The sequence below is a fragment of the Palaemon carinicauda genome, chromosome 28, assembly GCF_036898095.1.
Source record: "Palaemon carinicauda isolate YSFRI2023 chromosome 28, ASM3689809v2, whole genome shotgun sequence".
Lineage (NCBI taxonomy): Eukaryota > Metazoa > Arthropoda > Malacostraca > Decapoda > Palaemonidae > Palaemon > Palaemon carinicauda.
In genome coordinates this window covers 70864373-70884338 of record NC_090752.1, presented here as the reverse complement: position 1 = coordinate 70884338, position 19966 = coordinate 70864373, and the positions used below count along the sequence as shown (strand labels likewise).

The 19966-nt window shown below is 44.9% G+C and overlaps 1 protein-coding gene across 3 annotated transcripts in view; it reads right to left on the bottom strand.

Moving 5' to 3' along the window:
• LOC137621656 (uncharacterized) overlaps positions 1–19966 on the bottom strand; it is a 217435-nt gene that overhangs the window by 26475 nt on the left and 170994 nt on the right. For all 3 annotated transcript variants that reach the window (XM_068352143.1, XM_068352142.1, XM_068352144.1), the window contains one exon: positions 5522–5694. In XM_068352143.1, coding sequence (XP_068208244.1) covers positions 5522–5694 — 173 coding nt within the window. The remainder of the gene's footprint in view (positions 1–5521; positions 5695–19966) is intronic.

Below are 19966 nucleotides of genomic sequence, written 5' to 3'. Positions count from 1 at the left end.
TCTGTTTAATTTTTTGTAATATAAAAAAATTCAATGAATTACTAAATGAAGTTTTGTGAAAAGTATTTGAGCCTTAGTACTATATAAAAAGCAGTGTTGTACTCAAATTTTTGAGTAACACATCTAATATTGCTTTTCAACTACCTGATCCTTCACTACCAAACACAGAATACAGTAGTATGAATTTACTGTATTGTATGTACTGTATAAAAGCCATATATGTATGTCATGTTGACAAGGAACTGTAAATTATTTTTGGGCTCAAGCCATGGCGTCCTGATGGAAGGATCCTTTTTGGTAGCTTCCTTGGGTAATCACTACTAGGATTTTCCCAGAGAATTAAACCACAGGTTATCACAGAATTCTAACTTCTGGAGCGAGTATCCTAAAGGTTTCCCCTTAAGACATCGTGTAACAACAGGGGACACGCATGTATAGACGTGCCACATAGCTATCTGCACCCCATATAGAGTTAACGCTTCAATATGGCGGACAGGGAGTGGCTGGGAGCTGAGCCGCAGCCGATCTAGATGTGGCGATATCGGTACTCGCGATGTAAACAGACGGACGCCATTGCTTTTGATGACGTCACGTCCGTCCTCATTCCTTTGCTAGTAGCTCCTCCCCAAGCTAAACGAACACCTCCTTCGTAGGGAACAGGAAACGAAGGAGAGGCTGGCAGCATCTCTCACTCTCCAGGTCCAGATGGACGTAATGGCTGGTGACACCAGAGTCCCTGACCATTACATGGTCCTTGCCAAATCTCACATGGCAACCTTAGTCAAGGATCTGTACCATTTCATGCGAGCTCGTAGAGCCTGCAGAGAATTCGTGTTCTCCAGTGCCACTGTCAGACACGAACCCCGGAAACTGATTGCCTCCAACATCTGGGGCAAGTACCTCTTCCCGTCTGATCTAGTGAAAGAGATCACAGACAAGGCCGCATCTGAGAACAGGAACCTTCTCAACAAATGGGGCATGTCTAGGAAGAGAAAGCCCTCTCAGGATGACGGTCCTCAGCCTAAGAGGAAGCAGTCGAAGCATAGACCCCAGCAACGTCAGCACAGACGCCAGTTTCCGGCACCCGCTACTCCCCAAGTGGTCGCTCAGCCGCCACAGACCTTTCAGTTGGTCCCACAGCCGGTTTTGCCCTCATCACCGGCCTTCAACCCCACCTTCGAGCAGCACTCCACTACCTTTCGTCCCAAGGGTAGAAGCTCAGGCAGGGGTTCCGGCAGAGATTCCTCTCGCCGGCCCTCCAGAGGCAGAGGAGGACAGGGAGCTAGCGGCCGAGGCAGCAAGTCCTCGGGACCACAGAAGCAATGAAGTGCTTCCGGTGGGAGGAAGACTCCGCCACTTCCAGGATCGCTGGACCTTCGACTCCTGGGCACACAGCATCATCAAGAAAGGTCTGGGCTGGAGCTGGGCGCAACCACCCCCAACCTTCCAGCAATTCTTCCAACCTTCAACCCCCCTCTTGGAAGAATATGTGCTAGACCTCTTGAACAAGAAGGTGATAAGAAGGGTGAAGTCCACAAGGTTCCAAGGGAGACTGTTTTGTGTTCCCAAGAAAGACTCAGACAGACTCAGAGTCATTCTGGACTTATCCCCCCTCAACGTATTCATATCGAACGACAAGTTCAAGATGCTGACTCTCCAACAGATCAGAACCCTCCTGCCTCGAGGGTCTTTCACGGTCTCGATAGACCTGGCGGACGCATACTGGCACATACCAATGAACCATCACGCTTCCTCCTACCTAGGATTCCGACTCCAACGGAAAAGCTATGCCTTCCGGGCCATGCCCTTCGGACTCAACGTGGCCCCTCGGATATTCACAAAGCTAGCGGACGCAGTAGTACAACAGCTCCGCATCCGAAACGTCCAGGTGATGGCCTACCTCGACGACTGGCTAGTGTGGGTGCCCTCGCCCGAGGATTGTATAGAATCCTGCAGAAAAGTTACCCAGTTTCTCGAACACCTGGGATTCCAGATAAACGCGAAAAAGTCTCGCCTATCTCCAGCTCAGAAGTTCCAATGGTTAGGCATCCACTGGAATCTTCAGTCACACTGCCTTTCCATTCCAGCAAAGAAAAGGAAGGAAATAGCAGGGTCCGTCAAGCGACTTAAAATCCAAACGGATCTCGAGACGCCAGCAGGAACAAGTTCTAGGCTCTCTACAGTTCGCCTCGATCACAAACCCAGTGCTTCGTGCACAGCTAAAGGATGCAGCGGGAGTCTGGAGACGTTCCGCATCCGTCGCTCGAAGAGACCTCAAGAGACGGCTCCCAAGCAGACTTCGACTTCTTCTAAAGCCGTGGTCAGAAGCGAGGGCCCTAAAAAGGTCCCTTCCTCTCCAACACCCACCTCCATCTCTCAACATCCATACGGACGCTTCATTGGAGGGTTGGGGAGGTCACTCCCACCAACAACAGGCTCAAGGCACTTGGTCTCCCCTATTCAAGACGTTTCACATCAACATCTTGGAGGCCATGGCGGTTCTTCTGACGCTGAAGAAACTCTCCCTGCCCCCGTCGGTACACATTCGCCTGACCCTGGACAGCTCTGTGGTAGTGCGTTGTCTCAATCGCCAGGGCTCAAGATCGCCCAAGATAAATCAGGTGCTCCTGACAATCTTCCGTCTGGCAGAAAGGAAGAAATGGCACCTGTCTGCAGTTCACCTACAAGGATTCCGCAACGTGACAGCGGATGCTCTATCTCGGACAAACCCGATAGAGTCGGAATGGTCTCTAGACGCAAGATCATTCTCCTTCATCTCTCACAGAGTCCCAGAACTCCAGATCGACCTCTTCGCAACGAGCGACAACCATCAACTTCCTCGATATGTAGCCCCGTACGAGGACCCCAAAGCGGAAGCGGTGGACGCCATGACCTTGGATTGGAACAGATGGGCCAAGATTTACCTGTTCCCTCCCACCAATCTTCTGCTGAAAGTCCTCTCCAAATTGAGAACCTTCAAAGGGACAGCAGCTCTAGTGGCTCCCAAGTGGCCCCGCAGCAACTGGTACCCCTTGATCCTGGAGATGCAGCCAACGCTGATCCCCCTCCCGGACCCCCAGTTCTCTCCCAGCAAATACAGAAGTCGACTGTCTTCGCTTCATCATCGAAAATCAAGGACCTTCATCTCATGATTTTCTCACCCTAGCCGCTAAGAAAAGGTTTGGGATTTCGAAGAAGAGTCTAGACTTCCTCGAGGAATACAAGACCGAATCCACGAGAAGGCAATACGAATCGTCTTGGAGGAAATGGGTCCCCTTCGTCAAGGCAAAGAACCCCTCGAAAATCACCATAGATTTTTGCATGTCCTTCTTCATTCACCTTCATGGACAAGGCTTGGCAGCCAACACGATTTCTACTTGCAAATCGGCCTTGACCAGACCTTTGTCATACGCCTTCCAAATAGATCTGTCTAGTGACATCTTCAACAAACTACCGAAGGCCTGTGCCCGTTTACGACCGGCACCCCCTCCGAGACCAATCACTTGGTCTCTAGACAAAGTTCTCCACTTCGCCTCCAACTTGGACAATGATTCATGCCCTCTTAAGGACCTGACTCAGAAAGTTTTATTTCTCTTCGCTCTAGCTTCGGGAGCCCGAGTCAGCGAAATAGTGGCACTATCTAGAGAAGAGGGACATATCGTTTTCAATGATTCAGGAGACCTCTCCCTCTTCCCTGATCCGACGTTTCTCGCAAAGAACGAATTACCTACCAAACGATGGGGCCCGTGGAGGATATGCCCCTTGAAGGAAGATGCCTCTCTATGTCCAGTAGAGAGCCTTAAGGTCTATCTTCATAGAACTTCAAACTTTGGTGGAGGCCAACTCTTCAAAGGAGAAACATCGGGCAGCAACCTGTCACTAAAACAATTGAGAGCAAAAATCACCTACTTCATTCACAGAGCGGATCCAGACAGTACACCCGCTGGTCATGATCCTAGGAAAGTCGCTTCGTCTCTGAATTTCTTTCAGAGTATGGATTTCGAAAGCCTCAAGAACTATACAGGCTGGAAATCCTCGCGTGTTTTCTTTAAACATTATGCGAAACAAGTGCACGAAGTGAAACATTTTGTGGTAGCCGCAGGTAGTGTTATGAAACCTGCTCTGAACTCTGCTTAGAACACTGAGTTATTAGGGACTCTAACTCGTCGGGTGCCTATGTTGACCCTCAAGTGATACGTAGTGAAGCAGAAACCACCTTGTGTTTTCTTTAACTGTTCTTACCTCAGGTGAAATGTCATAGTAGATTACCACATGAGTGCTACATGCCACGTGCATGACGTGTGTTACATAAAGACTAACGTTCCGTAGAACGAGTGCCTACTAATACTTGATTCTTCCCTTTCAGACTCAAGAGCACGCCTTTATGACTATGTACATTTTCATCAATGTAAATGTTTTCTACTATTTATTGCATGACATGTATTGATTTACCTGCAATTATATAATAAAATGTCTATTTTATTACTTGTGCGTCTCCCTTGCTCCTTTCTTACTATGAAATATACTATTTGTCATAGTTTTATTACCCTTTATTCCTGGTTAAGGAAAATGCCAGGATTTACTCCGGGCATTTATTTATATAGAGCAAGTAAGTCTCCTTAGCGAATACTTACTCAATTATGAAGATGAGTCAACTCCATACACGAAGTGTTCAACCACCACTTCTTCAAGTTTGTTTCGACGCGAATACCAAAACGCTCTGACTTATCTTATGGATCTCATTGTTCCTTCAGCCTATATGAATAGCCTTCCCATGACCACTTTGATCTTAGCATAGCCCGTGGGGACTTCCATGCCAGGGGGGCAGGAAGGCAACTGCCTCACGGTAGCTCTAGTATAGACCACTATGCTTTCGGCTCAATGTTTTAGCACTCACTTATAAATGGAAAAAGTCTACCACGATACACTAATTCTCTGGTACTCTTCCATCAGGACGCCATGGCTTGAGCCCAAAAAACGGATTTTGAGCGAAGCGAAAAATCTATTTTTGGGTGAGATAGCCATGGCGTCCTGATGGACCCACCCTGTCTGTTATCAGGTCCCGCCCTGCGCCGCTGTATCATGGTGATGAGCGAGCTCCAGACTTTCGGAATGAGGACGGACGTGACGTCATCAAAAGCAATGGCGTCCGTCTGTTTACATCGCGAGTACCGATATCGCCACATCTAGATCGGCTGCGGCTCAGCTCCCAGCCACTCCCTGTCCGCCATATTGAAGCGTTAACTCTATATGGGGTGCAGGTAGCTATGTGGCACGTCTATACATGCGTGTCCCCTGTTGTTACACGATGTCTTAAGGGGAAACCTTTAGGATACTCGCTCCAGAAGTTAGAATTCTGTGATAACCTGTGGTTTAATTCTCTGGGAAAATCCTAGTAGTGATTACCCAAGGAAGCTACCAAAAAGGATCCTTCCATCAGGACGCCATGGCTATCTCACCCAAAAATAGATTTTTCGCTTCGCTCAAAATCCGTTTTATACTGTATAATGCAAAAACTCACCTCCTCAAAAGGTCTGTCAACGCAAAGATGATTCTTGGTTATGACAGAGAAGAGATTTGATTTTTCATCTGGATTTTCCCTGTTAAAACTTGTGATGGCACTGTAACAAGTAGCTGCACCAAAAGTCTTGGAATTTGGCCAAGTATATAGACCAGCAATACGTCCTCGCTGAGCTGAAAGAGACCAGATACAGTACCACATAATAAAGGAATTATAATAATATCAATTGCATTTTTAGGTTAGGATACATTAAAGAAGTGTTTTCTTCCCTTCCTAAGTACTGTATTAAATAGCAAGCATGGAGTCAGTTTGTATAATTGTATAAAGCAATAGTGTACTTGTAAGAACCCATCACAGCACTTTTTAAGCTTCTAGTTTTTGCTAACAAACGACATATTCATAGAGATACTACTCTTTATTAGGAAGACAGTAATCTTGCCTCGGCATTTGTTTACCACTGAAAGCCACCCTTTTCCATTAGTAACAAGAGTAAGATGCTGGCATGCTCCACAGCCATCAGCCAAGCTCTTGTTAGTTTTGTACTTATTTTACCATGGCTGGGTGATACTATATAACTCTTAGCTTCCAGTTTGTTTTACCTATGAATTTTAAATAATAACCTAAGACATAATTTTAACTTATTTAGCTATAGCATAGCCTAAATCTTTTAGTTATCCCTAAATTTATTTAATAGTCTTCCCCTTTATTATTATTGTTATTATTACAAGCTAAGCTACAACCCTAGTTCGAGAAGCAGGATGCTATGAGCCCAAGGGCTCCAACAGGGAAAAATAGCGCAGTGAGGAAAGGAAACAAGGCACTAAATAAATTTCAAGAGAGGTAATCTATCTATATACCAAGGCACTTCTCCCAATTTTGGGGGGTAACCGACATCAAACAAAGGAAAAAAGGAGACCTTTCCTCTTTATGCTCCTCCCAGCCTGACGATAGACTCGACCGAGTTCGGGTGGTACTGCTAGGTTGCCACAGCCACCCTCCCCTGTTATCCAACACAGATGAAGCTTCATAACGTGAATCCCCTACTGCTGCTACCTCTGCAGTCATCCAAGGCGACCGGAAGGAGCAGCAGGCCTACCAGAACTGCGTCACAATCACTCGCCATTCATTCCTATTTCTAGCGCGCTCTCTTGCCTCTCTCACATCTACCCTCCTATCACCCAGAGCTTTCTTTACTCCATCCATCCAACCAAACCTTGGCCTTCCTCTTGTACTTCTCCCATCAACTCTTGCATTCATCACCTTCTTTAGCAAACCGCCATTTTCCATACTCTCAATATAGCCAAACCACCTCAACACATTCATATCCACTCTAGCTGCTAAATAATTTCTTACACCCGTTCTCACTCTCACTACTTTGTTCCTATCCTTATCTACTCGAGATATACCAGCCATACTCCTCAGACACTTCATCTCAAACACATTCAATTTCTGTCTCTCCCCCGTCACTTTCATTCCCCACAACTCCGATCCATACATCACAGTTGGTACAATAACTTTCTCATACAGAACTCTCTTTACATTGATGCCTAACCCTCTATTCTTTACCACACCCTTCACTGCCCCCAACACTTTGCCTCCTTCATTCACTCTCTGACATACATCTGCTTCCACTCCACTATTTGCTACAACAACAGACCCCAAGTACTTCATGAAAAATTAAAATAAAATATTTTAACATTAACTACATTAAATTAATCCATCATATATAAACTATAAAAACTTCCCAAAACCAGAACAGAAGTGCTGCTTATCAAAGCTAAAGAGTCACGTCTACCCTTACCAAGAGGAAAGTAGCCACTGAACAATTACATTGCACTAATTAACCCCTTAAGCAAAGAAGAATTGTTTGGTAATCTCAGTGTTGTCAGGTGTATGAGGAAGAATAGGCCAGACTATTTAGTGTATGTGTAGGCAAAGAAAAAATGAGCAATAACTAGAGAGAGGGATCCAACGTAGTACTGTCTGGGCAGTCAAAAGGCTCCAATAACTCTCTAGCAGTGGTATCTCAATGGGTGGCTGGTGCCCTGGCTAACCTACTACCTATCTGGTGAAAGAAGTTTAAACCAACATCCACAGACATGTGCTAAACTGAGCGATAAATATACAAATCACTAATTTTTCCCTTCATAGATATAAGAATATGAAAGGACTATTTTGGCCCCAGTCCAATAATAGTACATTATTAAGGAATGATATTGCTAGAACAGGAACATCATGAAGAAAATTATAGTAGAGCTTTGTCATACAGAGCAACTAGAGTTATGTACCTTTTTTCTTTTCCTATCGGAAATAGTACGAAAAGATTATTAGAACAGAATATAAGTTTCTATCCAAAGAGTCTAGATGAAATTGAATAATGAATGTTACTAGACACTGACTGTTTCAAGTCTTCAAATAAAGATATAGTAGTGAAAACTTTACCATTACACTATGAACTATGATTCATCGCTAATTCTCACAACCGAAGTACAGTAAGATGTAGATATACAATTTTAATGTATAAAATAATTTCATAAACATCAATCCTGTTTAACAAATTTAAGGCAACTTACATCTATAGCACAAAAATGTAACCTAAATATCTAAAAAGGAACTAAGTGTACCTTTTCTTATCATATGAAAAAAATTGATTCCAAATTGACAATTCTAGTCTATACTTAGAATTATACTAGTAATAAATAAATAAAAGAAAACAAACGCAATGAGCCTGTTTAATGTCTTGTACAGTATAACAAACATGAAAATATGAAAGAACAACACGACCCCAACACTTTTATCATAGAAATATGCTTAAATACATTAGCATACGGAAAATTACGCTCCATAAGCTGTCACAAATACTAACATGAAAATCCCTAACAATTAGAAAAAATTATTTATGAAAATACAAACCATCTTATTTCATTACCAATTGCAATCTCTAAAAGCTGGGTAAAATTATTTTGAAAAGACATTACAGGAAAATAAATTACATCCAAGGATCTTGTGATATTTGCCAGAGAATATTACAGAGCATACTTTGTACTGACAACTGTAATTACGAAAAAACAATGTTAACATACTACCTATTCTACACTTACAGCCCCCAACTGACTAGGTCAGGTGTGACGATCAGAAAATTTCCAGTTGCCCAATGTATGAAATTTAGGGAAACTAATTGGTTCCATTGGGCTCAAAATATCTGGTAGGCTACCAAACAATACCTTAAACTTTCCTGAATCAGAAGACTTAGATGACAGAAAGAATTACATATCCATCATGTATTGCAATACAGTACACAAGTCCCATGATTGTCATAGAAATAAGTATATTGTACTTATAATTTGATAAGGTGACAGGGAAGTCTTGACAGTACTCAAAATTGTATTAGGAAACATTGAATAACAACAGAAAAAAGTAGTTTGTCAGTATACACACAAGCAACACGTACCATCAAATGCAAAACTATATGAGAGGACGAAGATTTTAAGGATGACCAATATCCGTTGGAAATATAAAAGTAACGACCATTAAGAGATGGTATCCACTGTTTCTTGTATACTGTATAAGAGAAGAATATCATCCTTGTTTTTACTCAGAAAAAAATAAAATCACAAAACATTTGGTCTGTAGCAGTTTACTTATAACATTTAATAAACAGAATCTATTGAAGCTGGAAAAAAGTATGGATTGTATTTATGCATTTGGGTCACAGGGCCTGGCACCAATCTGCAACTTGGGGAAAACTCTGAAGTTGCCATATGAAGTACTGTAACAGTTGAGGGGTTAGGCAGCAAAATGCAAGACAGGAAGCAAGAACAAAGGTATATAAGTAGGCTAAAAGTAAAGCAGCTAGGTGTTGAAAGGACACCATGGCCTTTGCAGAATGTTATATTACACTGCACTTGAATTACAAAATAATAATTGTGATGAATAAATGCGGATAAAACACAGAATAAATTTATTATAATCATAGCATGTATCAAAATTTTCTCTAAAATATTTATTCAAATTACAACACTATTTGATGAAGATCTCTTAAAAACTCCCAAAGGATAAATATAATTAAGATATCATTAATTAATCTAAGCTCAGCTATGACCACAATAAGGAATAATTACACTGAATCCCTAATCGGTTGACTAACCGAGATATAGTAAATAATGTATAGAATTATATCTGATATATCTGAAATTCCATTACTATAGAATCCATCGACAGAAAGGTAATGTAAACAACAAAAGTGAGGATCCAGAGTCCTTGAGAGATAGTGCTAGATTACTGTCACAGAAAGGCAGTCCTGGAAGAACCTATAGTATGTCCTCAGTATATCGACTCGGCTTATTGACTACCACATTCCTTTTGAGGGAATAAATCATGCTGACAGATGCACTATGTTTTTCAGTTCATTTCTGAGCAAGTATTGCTTAGGTGCAGTACCTCCTTGTTTGTTGATGTATTGTTGTTGCTCATCAACTCTGTTGATACAACTGTAGTGCCAACAGGGCTACCTTTATTTATAGTATACTGATATGCAAGTTCTTCTCCACATTTAACAAGAGGACTGCGGTAACTCTTAAATTCAAACCCCATCATTCCTTTGATGCATCTAAAAAATCAGTAGTTCTGGAATAGGGGACTCCACTAGTCACTTTGACAAGATTTTCATCCCTCAGCTACTAGTCCAGAATGGATCTTACTTCCTGTTAAATAGGAACTAGGCAATGAGGAGGATAGCTGCTCCGTGAGACTAGCGTTTCTTCAGACACCACTGAATAATGATAAATGGCTTAGAAGCTGCTGCCAATGAAAAGTTGGGGGATACTGAAGGCTTGAAAAATGAGCATACTACCATTTAGAGTCTGGTTACTCAATCTTCAGAAGGAAAAACTTTCCCTACTATTATGTCCACTCTCATCCATAGGTAGTACATCATCCTGGACAAGAGGCTGGACATTTCCAGATTTACTACAATCCCAAGATCTTGACAAAAGGAGAGATATCTGTCCTAATATTGCAGGAGTTTCTCTGAGGATAATAGGATTAACCAGTTGTTCAGGAACCTTGGTACAAAAGCTGGATGCCATTAGCATATGCCCAAGCTGAGCCTAGAGGGAACACTTGAGTGAACACCTGGGGGGGGGGGAGGGGGGGAGTTGATAGACCAAAGCACAAGACTTTAAACTGGAAGAACTTGCCCGAAGAAAAAATATGATATTTTAATTATAAAATAAATTTTTGAATATACTTACCCGGTGAATATATAATAGCTGCAACTCTGTTGCTCGACAGACACATACATAAAAAACTCGCGAGCGATCGCTATGCAGGTTGCGGGTGTGCCCAACAGCGCCAACTGTCGGCCAGATACCACTCTCGATGTAAACAAAACCTTCAATTTCTTCTCATCCCACTGCGTCTCTATTGGGGAGGAAGGGAGGGTCGTTTAATTTATATATTCACCGGGTAAGTATATTCAAAAATTTATTTTATAATTAAAATATCATTTTTAAATATTTAACTTAGCCGGTGAATATATAATAGCTGATTCACACCCAAGGAGGTGGGTAGAGACCAGAGTTAAATATGTTTACATCGTATAAGCTAAGAGTTTTTTCATTTTGACAGTTATCAATATAACAAAACCAAAATAAATAGGTACCTGGTAAGGAAGTCGACTTAGACGATTACTCTGCCTTGTAAGTACGTCTTCCTTACGGAGCCTCGCGATCCTCTTAGGATGCTGACAGACTCCCAGGAGCTGAAGTATCAAGGGCTGCAACCCATACAACAGGACCTCATCAAACCCCTAATCTGGGCGCTCTCAAGAAATGACTTTGACCACCCGCCAAATCAACCAGGATGCGAAAGGCTTCTTAGCCTTCCGGACAACCCATAAAAACAACATTAAAAAACATTTCAAGAGACAGATTAAAAGGATATAGAATTAGGGAATTGTAGTGGTTGAGCCCTCACCCACTACTGCACTCGCTGCTACGAATGGTCCCAGTGTGTAGCAGTTCTCGTAAAGAGTCTGGACATCTTTCAAGTAAAATGACGTGAACACTGACTTGCTTCTCCAATAGGTTGCGTCCATGATACTTTGCAGAGATCTATTTTGCTTAAAGGCCACGGAAGTTGCTACAGCTCTAACCTCGTGCGTCTTAACCTTAAGCAAAGATCGGTCTTCCTCACTCAAGTGTGAATGAGCTTCTCGTATTAACAATCTGATAAAATATGACAAAGCATTCTTTGACATAGGCAAGGATGGTTTCTTAACCGAACACCATAACGCTTCAGATTGGCCTCGTAAAGGTTTAGTACGAGTTAAGTAGAACTTAAGAGCTCTAACAGGGCATAATACTCTTTCTAGTTCATTGCCTACGATCTCCGATAAGCTAGGAATATCGAAAGATTTAGGCCAAGGACGAGAAGGTAGCTCATTTTTGGCTAGGAAACCAAGCTGCAGAGAACAAGTAGCTTTTTCTGACGAAAACCCGATGTTCTTGCTGAAGGCATGAAGCTCACTGACTCTTTTAGCCGAGGCTAAGCATACCAGGAAAAAAGTTTTAAGAGTGAGATCTTTCAGGGAGGCTGAATGTAAAGGCTCAAACCTGTCTGACATGAGGAATCTTAGGACCACGTCTAAATTCCACCCAGGTGTAGCCAAACGACGTTCCTTAGAGGTCTCAAAAGACTTAAGGAGGTCTTGCAGATCTTTATTGTTGGAAAGATCTAAGCCTCTATGCCGGAAGACCGAGGCCAACATGCTTCTGTAGCCCTTGATCGTAGGAGCTGAAAGGGATCGTACTTTTCTCAGGTATAAGAGAAAATCAGCTATTTGGGCTACAGAGGTACTGGACGAGGATACGGAAACTGACATGCACCAGTCTCGGAAGACTTCCCACTTCGATTGGTAAACTCTAATGGTAGACGCTCTCCTCGCTCTAGCAATCGCACTGGCTGCCTCCTTCGAAAAGCCTCTAGCTCTCGAGAGTCTTTCGATAGTCTGAAGGCAGTCAGACGAAGAGTGTGGAGGCTTTGGTGTACCTTCTTTACGTGTGGCTGACGTAGAAGGTCTACTCTTAGAGGAAGACTTCTGGGAATGTCTACCAGCCATCGAAGTACCTCGGTGAACCATTCTCTCGCGGGCCAGAGGGGAGCAACTAACGTCAACCTTGTCCCTTCGTGAGAGGCGAATTTCTGCAGTACCTTGTTGACAATCTTGAATGGTGGGAATGCGTAAAGATCTAGATGTGACCAATCTAGGAGGAAGGCATCTATATGTATTGCTGCTGGGTCTGGGACTGGAGAGCAATAGATTGGAAGCCTCTTGGTCAGCGAGGTTGCAAAGAGATCTATGGTGGATTGACCCCAAGCCGCCCAAAGTCTCTTGCACACATCCTTGTGGAGGGTCCATTCGGTTGGAATTACTTGACCTTTCCGACTGAGACAATCCGCTAGGACGTTCAAGTCGCCCTGGATGAACCTCGTTACTAGGGAGATGCCTCGATCTTTTGACTAGATGAGTAGGTCCCTTGCGATCTCGTACAGAGTCAATGAGTGGGTACCTCCCTGTTTGGAAATGTACGCCAAGGCCGTGGTGTTGTCCGAGTTGACCTTCACCACCTTGCCTCGAAGGAGATTCTCGAAGCTTATCAAGGCCAGATGAACCGCCAAAAGCTCCTTGCTGTTGATATGCATGCTCCTCTGACTTGAGTTCCACAGACCTGAGCATTCCCGACCGTCCAGCGTCGCGCCCCAGCCCAAGTCCGATGCGTCCGAGAAGAGAACGTGGTTGGGTTTCTGAACTGCCAGGGGAAGACCCTCTCGTAGGCTGATATTGTCCTTCCACCAAGTCAGACAAGTCTTTATCTTTTCGGAAATCGGGATCGAGACCGCCTCTAGCGTCTTGTCCTTTTTCCAGTGAAAAGCCAGATGGAATTGTAGAGGTCGGAGGTGTAGCCTTCCTAGCGAGACAAATTGCTCCAGGGATGACAGCATTCCTACCAGACTCATCCAAAGCCTGACTGAGCAGCGTTCTTTCTTCAACATCTTCTGGATGACGAGCAGGGCTTGATCTATTCTGGGGGCCGACGGAAAAGCCCGAAAAACTTGACTGTGAATCTCCATCCCTAAATACAGAATAGTTTGGGATGGGACCAGCTGTGACTTTTCCAAGTTGACTAGGAGTCCCAATTCCTTGGTCAGATCTAGAGTCCAATTGAGATCCTTCAGACAGCGATGACTGGAAGAGGCTCTGAGAAGCCAGTCGTCCAAATAAAGGGAGGCTCGGATGTCCGATAAATGGAGGAATTTTGCCACATTCCTCATAAGCCTCGTAAACACGAGAGGAGCTGTGCTTAGGCCAAAGCACAGGGCCCGAAACTGGTACACCACATCTTCGAAGACGAATCTCAGAAAAGGTTGGGAGTCTGAGTGAATGGGGATGTGGAAGTAAGCGTCCCTTAGGTCTAGAGAGACCATCCAGTCTCCCTTTCTGACCGCTGCTAGGACTGACTTTGTGGTCTCCATGGTAAACTTCGTCTTTGTGACAAAGACATTCAGAGCACTGATGTCTAGCACCGGTCTCCAACCTCCTGTCTTCTTTGATACTAGGAAGAGACGGTTGTAAAACCCCGGTGATTGAAGGTCCGAGACTTTGACCACCGCTCCCTTCTCTAGCATAAGAGACACTTCCAGTTTCAGGGCTTGTCTCTTTTCTTCCTCTCGGTACCTGGGAGAGAGATCGATGGGGGACGTCGCTAGAGGAGGTCTGCGTACAAAAGGGATTTTGTACCCCTCTCTGAGCAACCTCACAGATTGTTGATCTGCGCCTCTCTTCTCCCAGGCTTGCCAGAAGTTCTTGAGTCTGGCACCTACTGCTGTCTGAAGTTGCGGGCAGTCAGACTCTGACCTTAGAGGACTTGGATCCTTTCCTCTTTCCTCTCTTCCCTTCGGCACGAGCACCTCCCCTGCTGGAGGCTCTGCCACGAAAGGGCGGGATAAACATGGACGCTGGAGTGTCTATCCTAGGTCTAGCAGACAAGGCAGGCAAAGGGGGAGCTTTGCGAGCCGAGGACGCAACTAAATCGTGGGTGTCCTTCTGCACTAAAGACAAGGCAATTTCCTTAACCAAGACTTCAGGAAACAAGCACTTAGACAAGGGCGCAAAGAGTAGCTCAGATCTTTGGCATGGCGTCACTCCTGCTGACAGAAAAGAGCACAGAGACTCTCGTTTCTTAAGGACTCCGGACGTGAATGAAGCGGCAAGCTTGTTGGACCCATCGCGGACGGCCTTGTCCATGCAGGACATAATGAGTAAGGAAACATCCCTATCGGCAGATGAGATTTTCCTACTCAGGGCTCCCAAACACCAGTCCAGGAAGTTAAAGACTTCAAACACCCTAAATATGCCTTTAAGAAGGTGGTCCAGGTCCGAGGGTGACCAACTAATCTTCGAGCGTCTCATGGCAAGGCGGCGGGGAGAGTCTACAAGACTTGAGAAGTCGCCCTGGGCAGAGGCAGGAACTCCCAAGCCGAGAACTTCTCCCGTGGCATACCAGACGCTCGATCTAGACGAGAGTTTAGATGGGGGGAAGGCAAACGCCGTCTTCCCTAAACTCCTCTTGGTCTCTAACCAATCGCCTAACAGCCGTAAAGCTCTCTTGGATGAGCGAGAGAGAACGAGTTTAGTAAAGGCAGGCATGGTAGCAGGAACGCCTAAGACAAACTCGGACGGCGGCGAACGCGGAGCCACAGAAATAAAGTGATCAGGGAACAACTCTTTAAAAACAACCATGACTTTTCTAAAGTCCAAGGATGTTGAACTGCTTTAGGCTCATCTAATTCTGAAGGCTGATCCTCAGGCTGTGGTTCAGCAACGTCCTCATCTGACAGTTCCTCATCCGATAACTGATGAGAAAACGGCAAAGGTGTAGGCAACGTTTGACTCGCAGAGTCCGGTCGCACTGGTGCGTACGTGACGGAGCCGGACGCAGCGTCCTGGAACTGCTGAACAGTCTGGGAACTGTCAACAACAACAGGTGCGCGAGGACGCACAGCGTCCACCCGAGACTGTTTAGACCGTCTGGGTTGTGCAGTCAACACCATACCGGGTTGCGGAGGTTGACGCACCGCGTCAAAACAAGTCAACTCTGATGGTTGATGAACGTCCTGAACGTCACCAATCGCATCTGTGCGTTGCCTAACGTCAACGTGCGGCTGGAAATCCACACTGGGTCGCATCGGTGGAGGTACCACCCCAACTGGTTGACGCGAGAAAGCTACATCCACGTCAACAGGACGCACAACAGAACGCTTGGATGGCTGAAGGCCAGTAGGTTCAACGGAAACCTTCTCAGCGTTGTAGTCCTCCATCAAGGACGCAAGCTTAGACTGCATGTCTTGCAGTAACACCCATTTAGGGTCTACGGAAGCAGGTGCGGTAACAGACGGGGTTAGCGAATGAGACGGCACAACTTTGCCTCTCTTAGGCGGCGAGCAGTCATCAGATGACGGCAACGGGTCCGAACTGTCCCAGTGGCTACATCCGGGACGTTGGACTTGTCCTGAAGGGACAGACTTACGCTTTAAAGGTCTAGAGACCTTGGTCCAAGGTTTCTTACGTGAAACACCTTCGGACGACGAGGTAAAAACGGGCTCTCTCGTCTTACTTTGGTAGGGGCGATCTTGACGAGATCCGCCTGATACCAAAGAGGGAACGTCTGTTCGCTGATCAAGGCCTCTCGAACCCATAAGTCGTACAACATTGCTTCTCCCCTGGGCTTGGGAGCTTGCAAGAGGTCCCGGACTAGGTGGACGACAGGCACGAACAGACGAACCCTCGGTCGCAACACTGTCCACAACACTTTGCGTAACACTAGGCACTTTGACACTTTCCGCCGTGGCACTTTGGCACTTGAGTTCCTTTACGTCCGCCATGAGTTGATTTCGGTCACTTGCTAAAGCCTCAACTCTCTCCCTCAAGGCATGAATAGCACGCATCATGTCTTGCATAGACGGTTCCTGAGTGCTAGGAGGGGGGTTAGGAACAACCACTACAGGGGAAGGATTAGGTTCAGGGGCATGTGGAGAGGAAAAATCTACAGACCTAGAAGAACTTCTCCTTACCCTATCTCTCTCTAGTCTGCGTGTATATTTATCAAATTCGATAAAATCGAATTCCGAAAGGCCCACGCATTCCTCACACCGATCTCCCAATTGACAGGATTTACCCCGACAATTGGAACAAACAGTGTGAGGGTCGAGAGAAGCCTTTGGAAGACGCTTATTACAGTCCCTAGCATTACACTTTCGAAACTTGGGAACTTGAGAAGGGTCAGCCATTTTGAATTAGTCAAGGGAAAATCCCAAAAAACGATCTAAGTCATCAACAATTAATCCGATTCAAAAAAGAGTTCAAGGATTTATTTGAAGAAAAACACCTGTACTGCGAAAGCTCAAACCAAATTAAAGTACTTCACCAAATATGATGGGAAAAACTCCAGGTTCTACAGCGAGTAAAAGTACGTCTTGTCGACATGTCGACAGAGAAGAAATTGAAGGTTTTGTTTACATCGAGAGTGGTATCTGGCCGACAGTTGGCGCTGGTGGGCACACCCGCAACCTGCATAGCGATCGCTTGCGAGTTTTTTATGTATGTGTCTGTCGAGCAACAGAGTTGCAGCTATTATATATTCACCGGCTAAGTTAAATATTTAAAAAATGATATTTTAATTATAAAATAAATTTTTGAATATACTTACCCAGTGAATATATAGCTGCAACTCTGTTGCTCGACAGACAAACTGTACAGAAAAAACTCGCCAGCGATCGCTATACAGGTTGCGGGTGTGCCCAACAGCGCCATCTGTCGGCTAGATACCAAGCTCTATGTAAACAAAGACTCAATTTTCTCCTCGTCCCACTGCGTCTCTATTGGGGAGGAAGGGAGGGTCATTTAATTTATATATTCACCGGGTAAGTATATTCAAAAATTTATTTTATAATTAAAATATCATTTTTAAATATTTAACTTAGCCGGTGAATATACAGCTGATTCACACCCAGGATGGTGGGTAGAGACCAGTAATATATGTTTACATTTTATGAGCTAAGAGTTTTTATTTCATTTTAGAAGTTATCAAAATAACAAAAACAAAATAAATAGGTACCTGGTAAGGAAGTCGACTTGAACGATTACTCTGCCTTATAAGTACGTCTTCCTTACGGAGCCTCGCGATCCTCTTAGGATGCTGATCGACCCCTAGGAGCTGAAGTATCAAGGGTTGCAACCCATACAACAGGACCTCATCAAACCCCTAATCTAGGCGCTCTCAAGAAATGACTTTGACCACCCGCCAAATCAACCAGGATGCGAAAGGCTTCTTAGCCTTCCGGACAACCCATAAAAACAACATTAAAAAACATTTCAAGAGAAAGATTAAAAGGATCTGGAATTAGGGAATTGTAGTGGTTGAGCCCTCACCCACTACTGCACTCGCTGCTACGAATGGTCCCAGTGTGTAGCAGTCCTCGTAAAGAGACTGGACATCCTTTAGATAAAAAGACGCGAACACTGACTTGCTTCTCCAATAGGTTACGTCCATTATACTTCGCAGAGATCTATTTTGCTTAAAGGCCAAGGAAGTTGCAACAGCTCTAACTTCGTGCGTCTTCACCTTAAGCAAAGCTCGGTCTTCCTCACTCAGATGTGAATGAGCTTCTCGTATTAACAGTCTGATAAAGTATGATAAAGCATTCTTTGACATAGGCAAAGATGGTATCTTAACTGAACACCATAAAGCTTCAGATTGGCCTCGTAAAGGTTTGGTACGCTTTAAATAGAACTTAAGAGCTCTCACATGGCATAAGACTCTTTCTAGTTCATTGCCTACAATCTCCGATAAGCTGGGAATATCGAAAGATTTAGGCCAAGGCCGAGAAGGCAGCACATTTTTGGCTAGAAAACCAAGTTGTAGCGAACAGGTGGCTTTTTCTGACGAAAATCCGATGTTCTTGCTGAAGGCATGAATCTCACTGACTCTTTTAGCTGAGGCTAAGCATACCAGGAAAAGAGTCTTTAGAGTGAGATCTTTCAGGGAGGCTGATTGTAGCGGCTCAAACCTGTCTGACATGAGGAATCTTAGTACCACGTCTAAATTCCAACCAGGGGTAGCCAAACGACGCTCCTTGGTGGTCTCAAAAGACTTATGGAGGTCTTGAAGATCTTTATTGTTGGAAAGATCTAAGCCTCTATGCCGGAAGACCGATGCCAACATGCTTCTGTAGCCCTTGATAGTGGGAGCTGAAAGGGATCGTCCTTTTCTCTGGTATAAGAGAAAATCAGCTATTTGAGCTACAGAGGTACTGGTCGAGGATACAGAAACTGACTTGCACCAGTCTCGGAAGACTTCCCACTTCGATTGGTAGACTCTAATGGTGGATGCTCTCCTTGCTCTAGCAATCGCACTGGCTGCCTCCTTCGAAAAGCCTCTAGCTCTCGAGAGTCTTTCGATAGTCTGAAGGCAGTCAGACGAAGAGCGAGGAGGCTTTGGTGTACCTTCTTTACGTGAGGCTGACGTAGAAGGTCCACCCTTAGAGTAAGACTTCTGGGAACGTCTACTAGCCATCGAAGTACCTCGGTGAACCATTCTCTCGCGGGCCAGAGGGGAGCAACTAACGTCAACCTTGTCCCTTCGTGAGAGGCGAACTTCTGCAGTACCTTGTTGACAATCTTGAACGGTGGGAATGCGTAGAGATCCAGATGTGACCAATCTAGGAGGAAGGCATCTATATGTATTGCTGCTGGGTCCGGGACTGGGGAGCAATAAATTGGAAGCCTCTTGGTCAGCGAGGTTGCAAAGAGATCTATGGTTGGTTGGCCCCAAGTGGCCCAAAGTCTCTTGCACACATCCTTGTGGAGGGTCCATTCTGTTGGAATTACTTGCCCTTTCCGACTGAGACAATCTGCTATGACATTCAAGATGCCTAGGATGAACCTCGTTACTAGGGAGATGTCTTGACCTTTTGACCAGATGAGCAGGTCCCTTGCGATCTCGTACAACGTCAGTGAGTGGGTACCTCCTTGTTTGGAGATGTACGCCAAGGCCGTGGTGTTGTCTGAGTTTACTTCCACCACTTTGCCTCGAAGGAGAGACTTGAAGCTTTTCAAGGCCAGATGTACTGCCAACAGCTCCTTGCAGTTGATATGCATGCTCCTCTGACTCGAGTTCCACAGTCCTGAGCATTCCCGACCGTCTAGTGTCGTGCCCCAGCCCACGTCCGATGCGTCCGAGAAGAGAACGTGGTTGGGAGTCTGAACAGCCAGGGGAAGACCCTCTCTTAGGTTGATATTGTCCTTCCACCAAGTCAGACAAGACTTTATCTTTTCGGAAATCGGGATCGAGACCGCTTCTAGCGTCTTGTCCTTTTTCCAGTGAA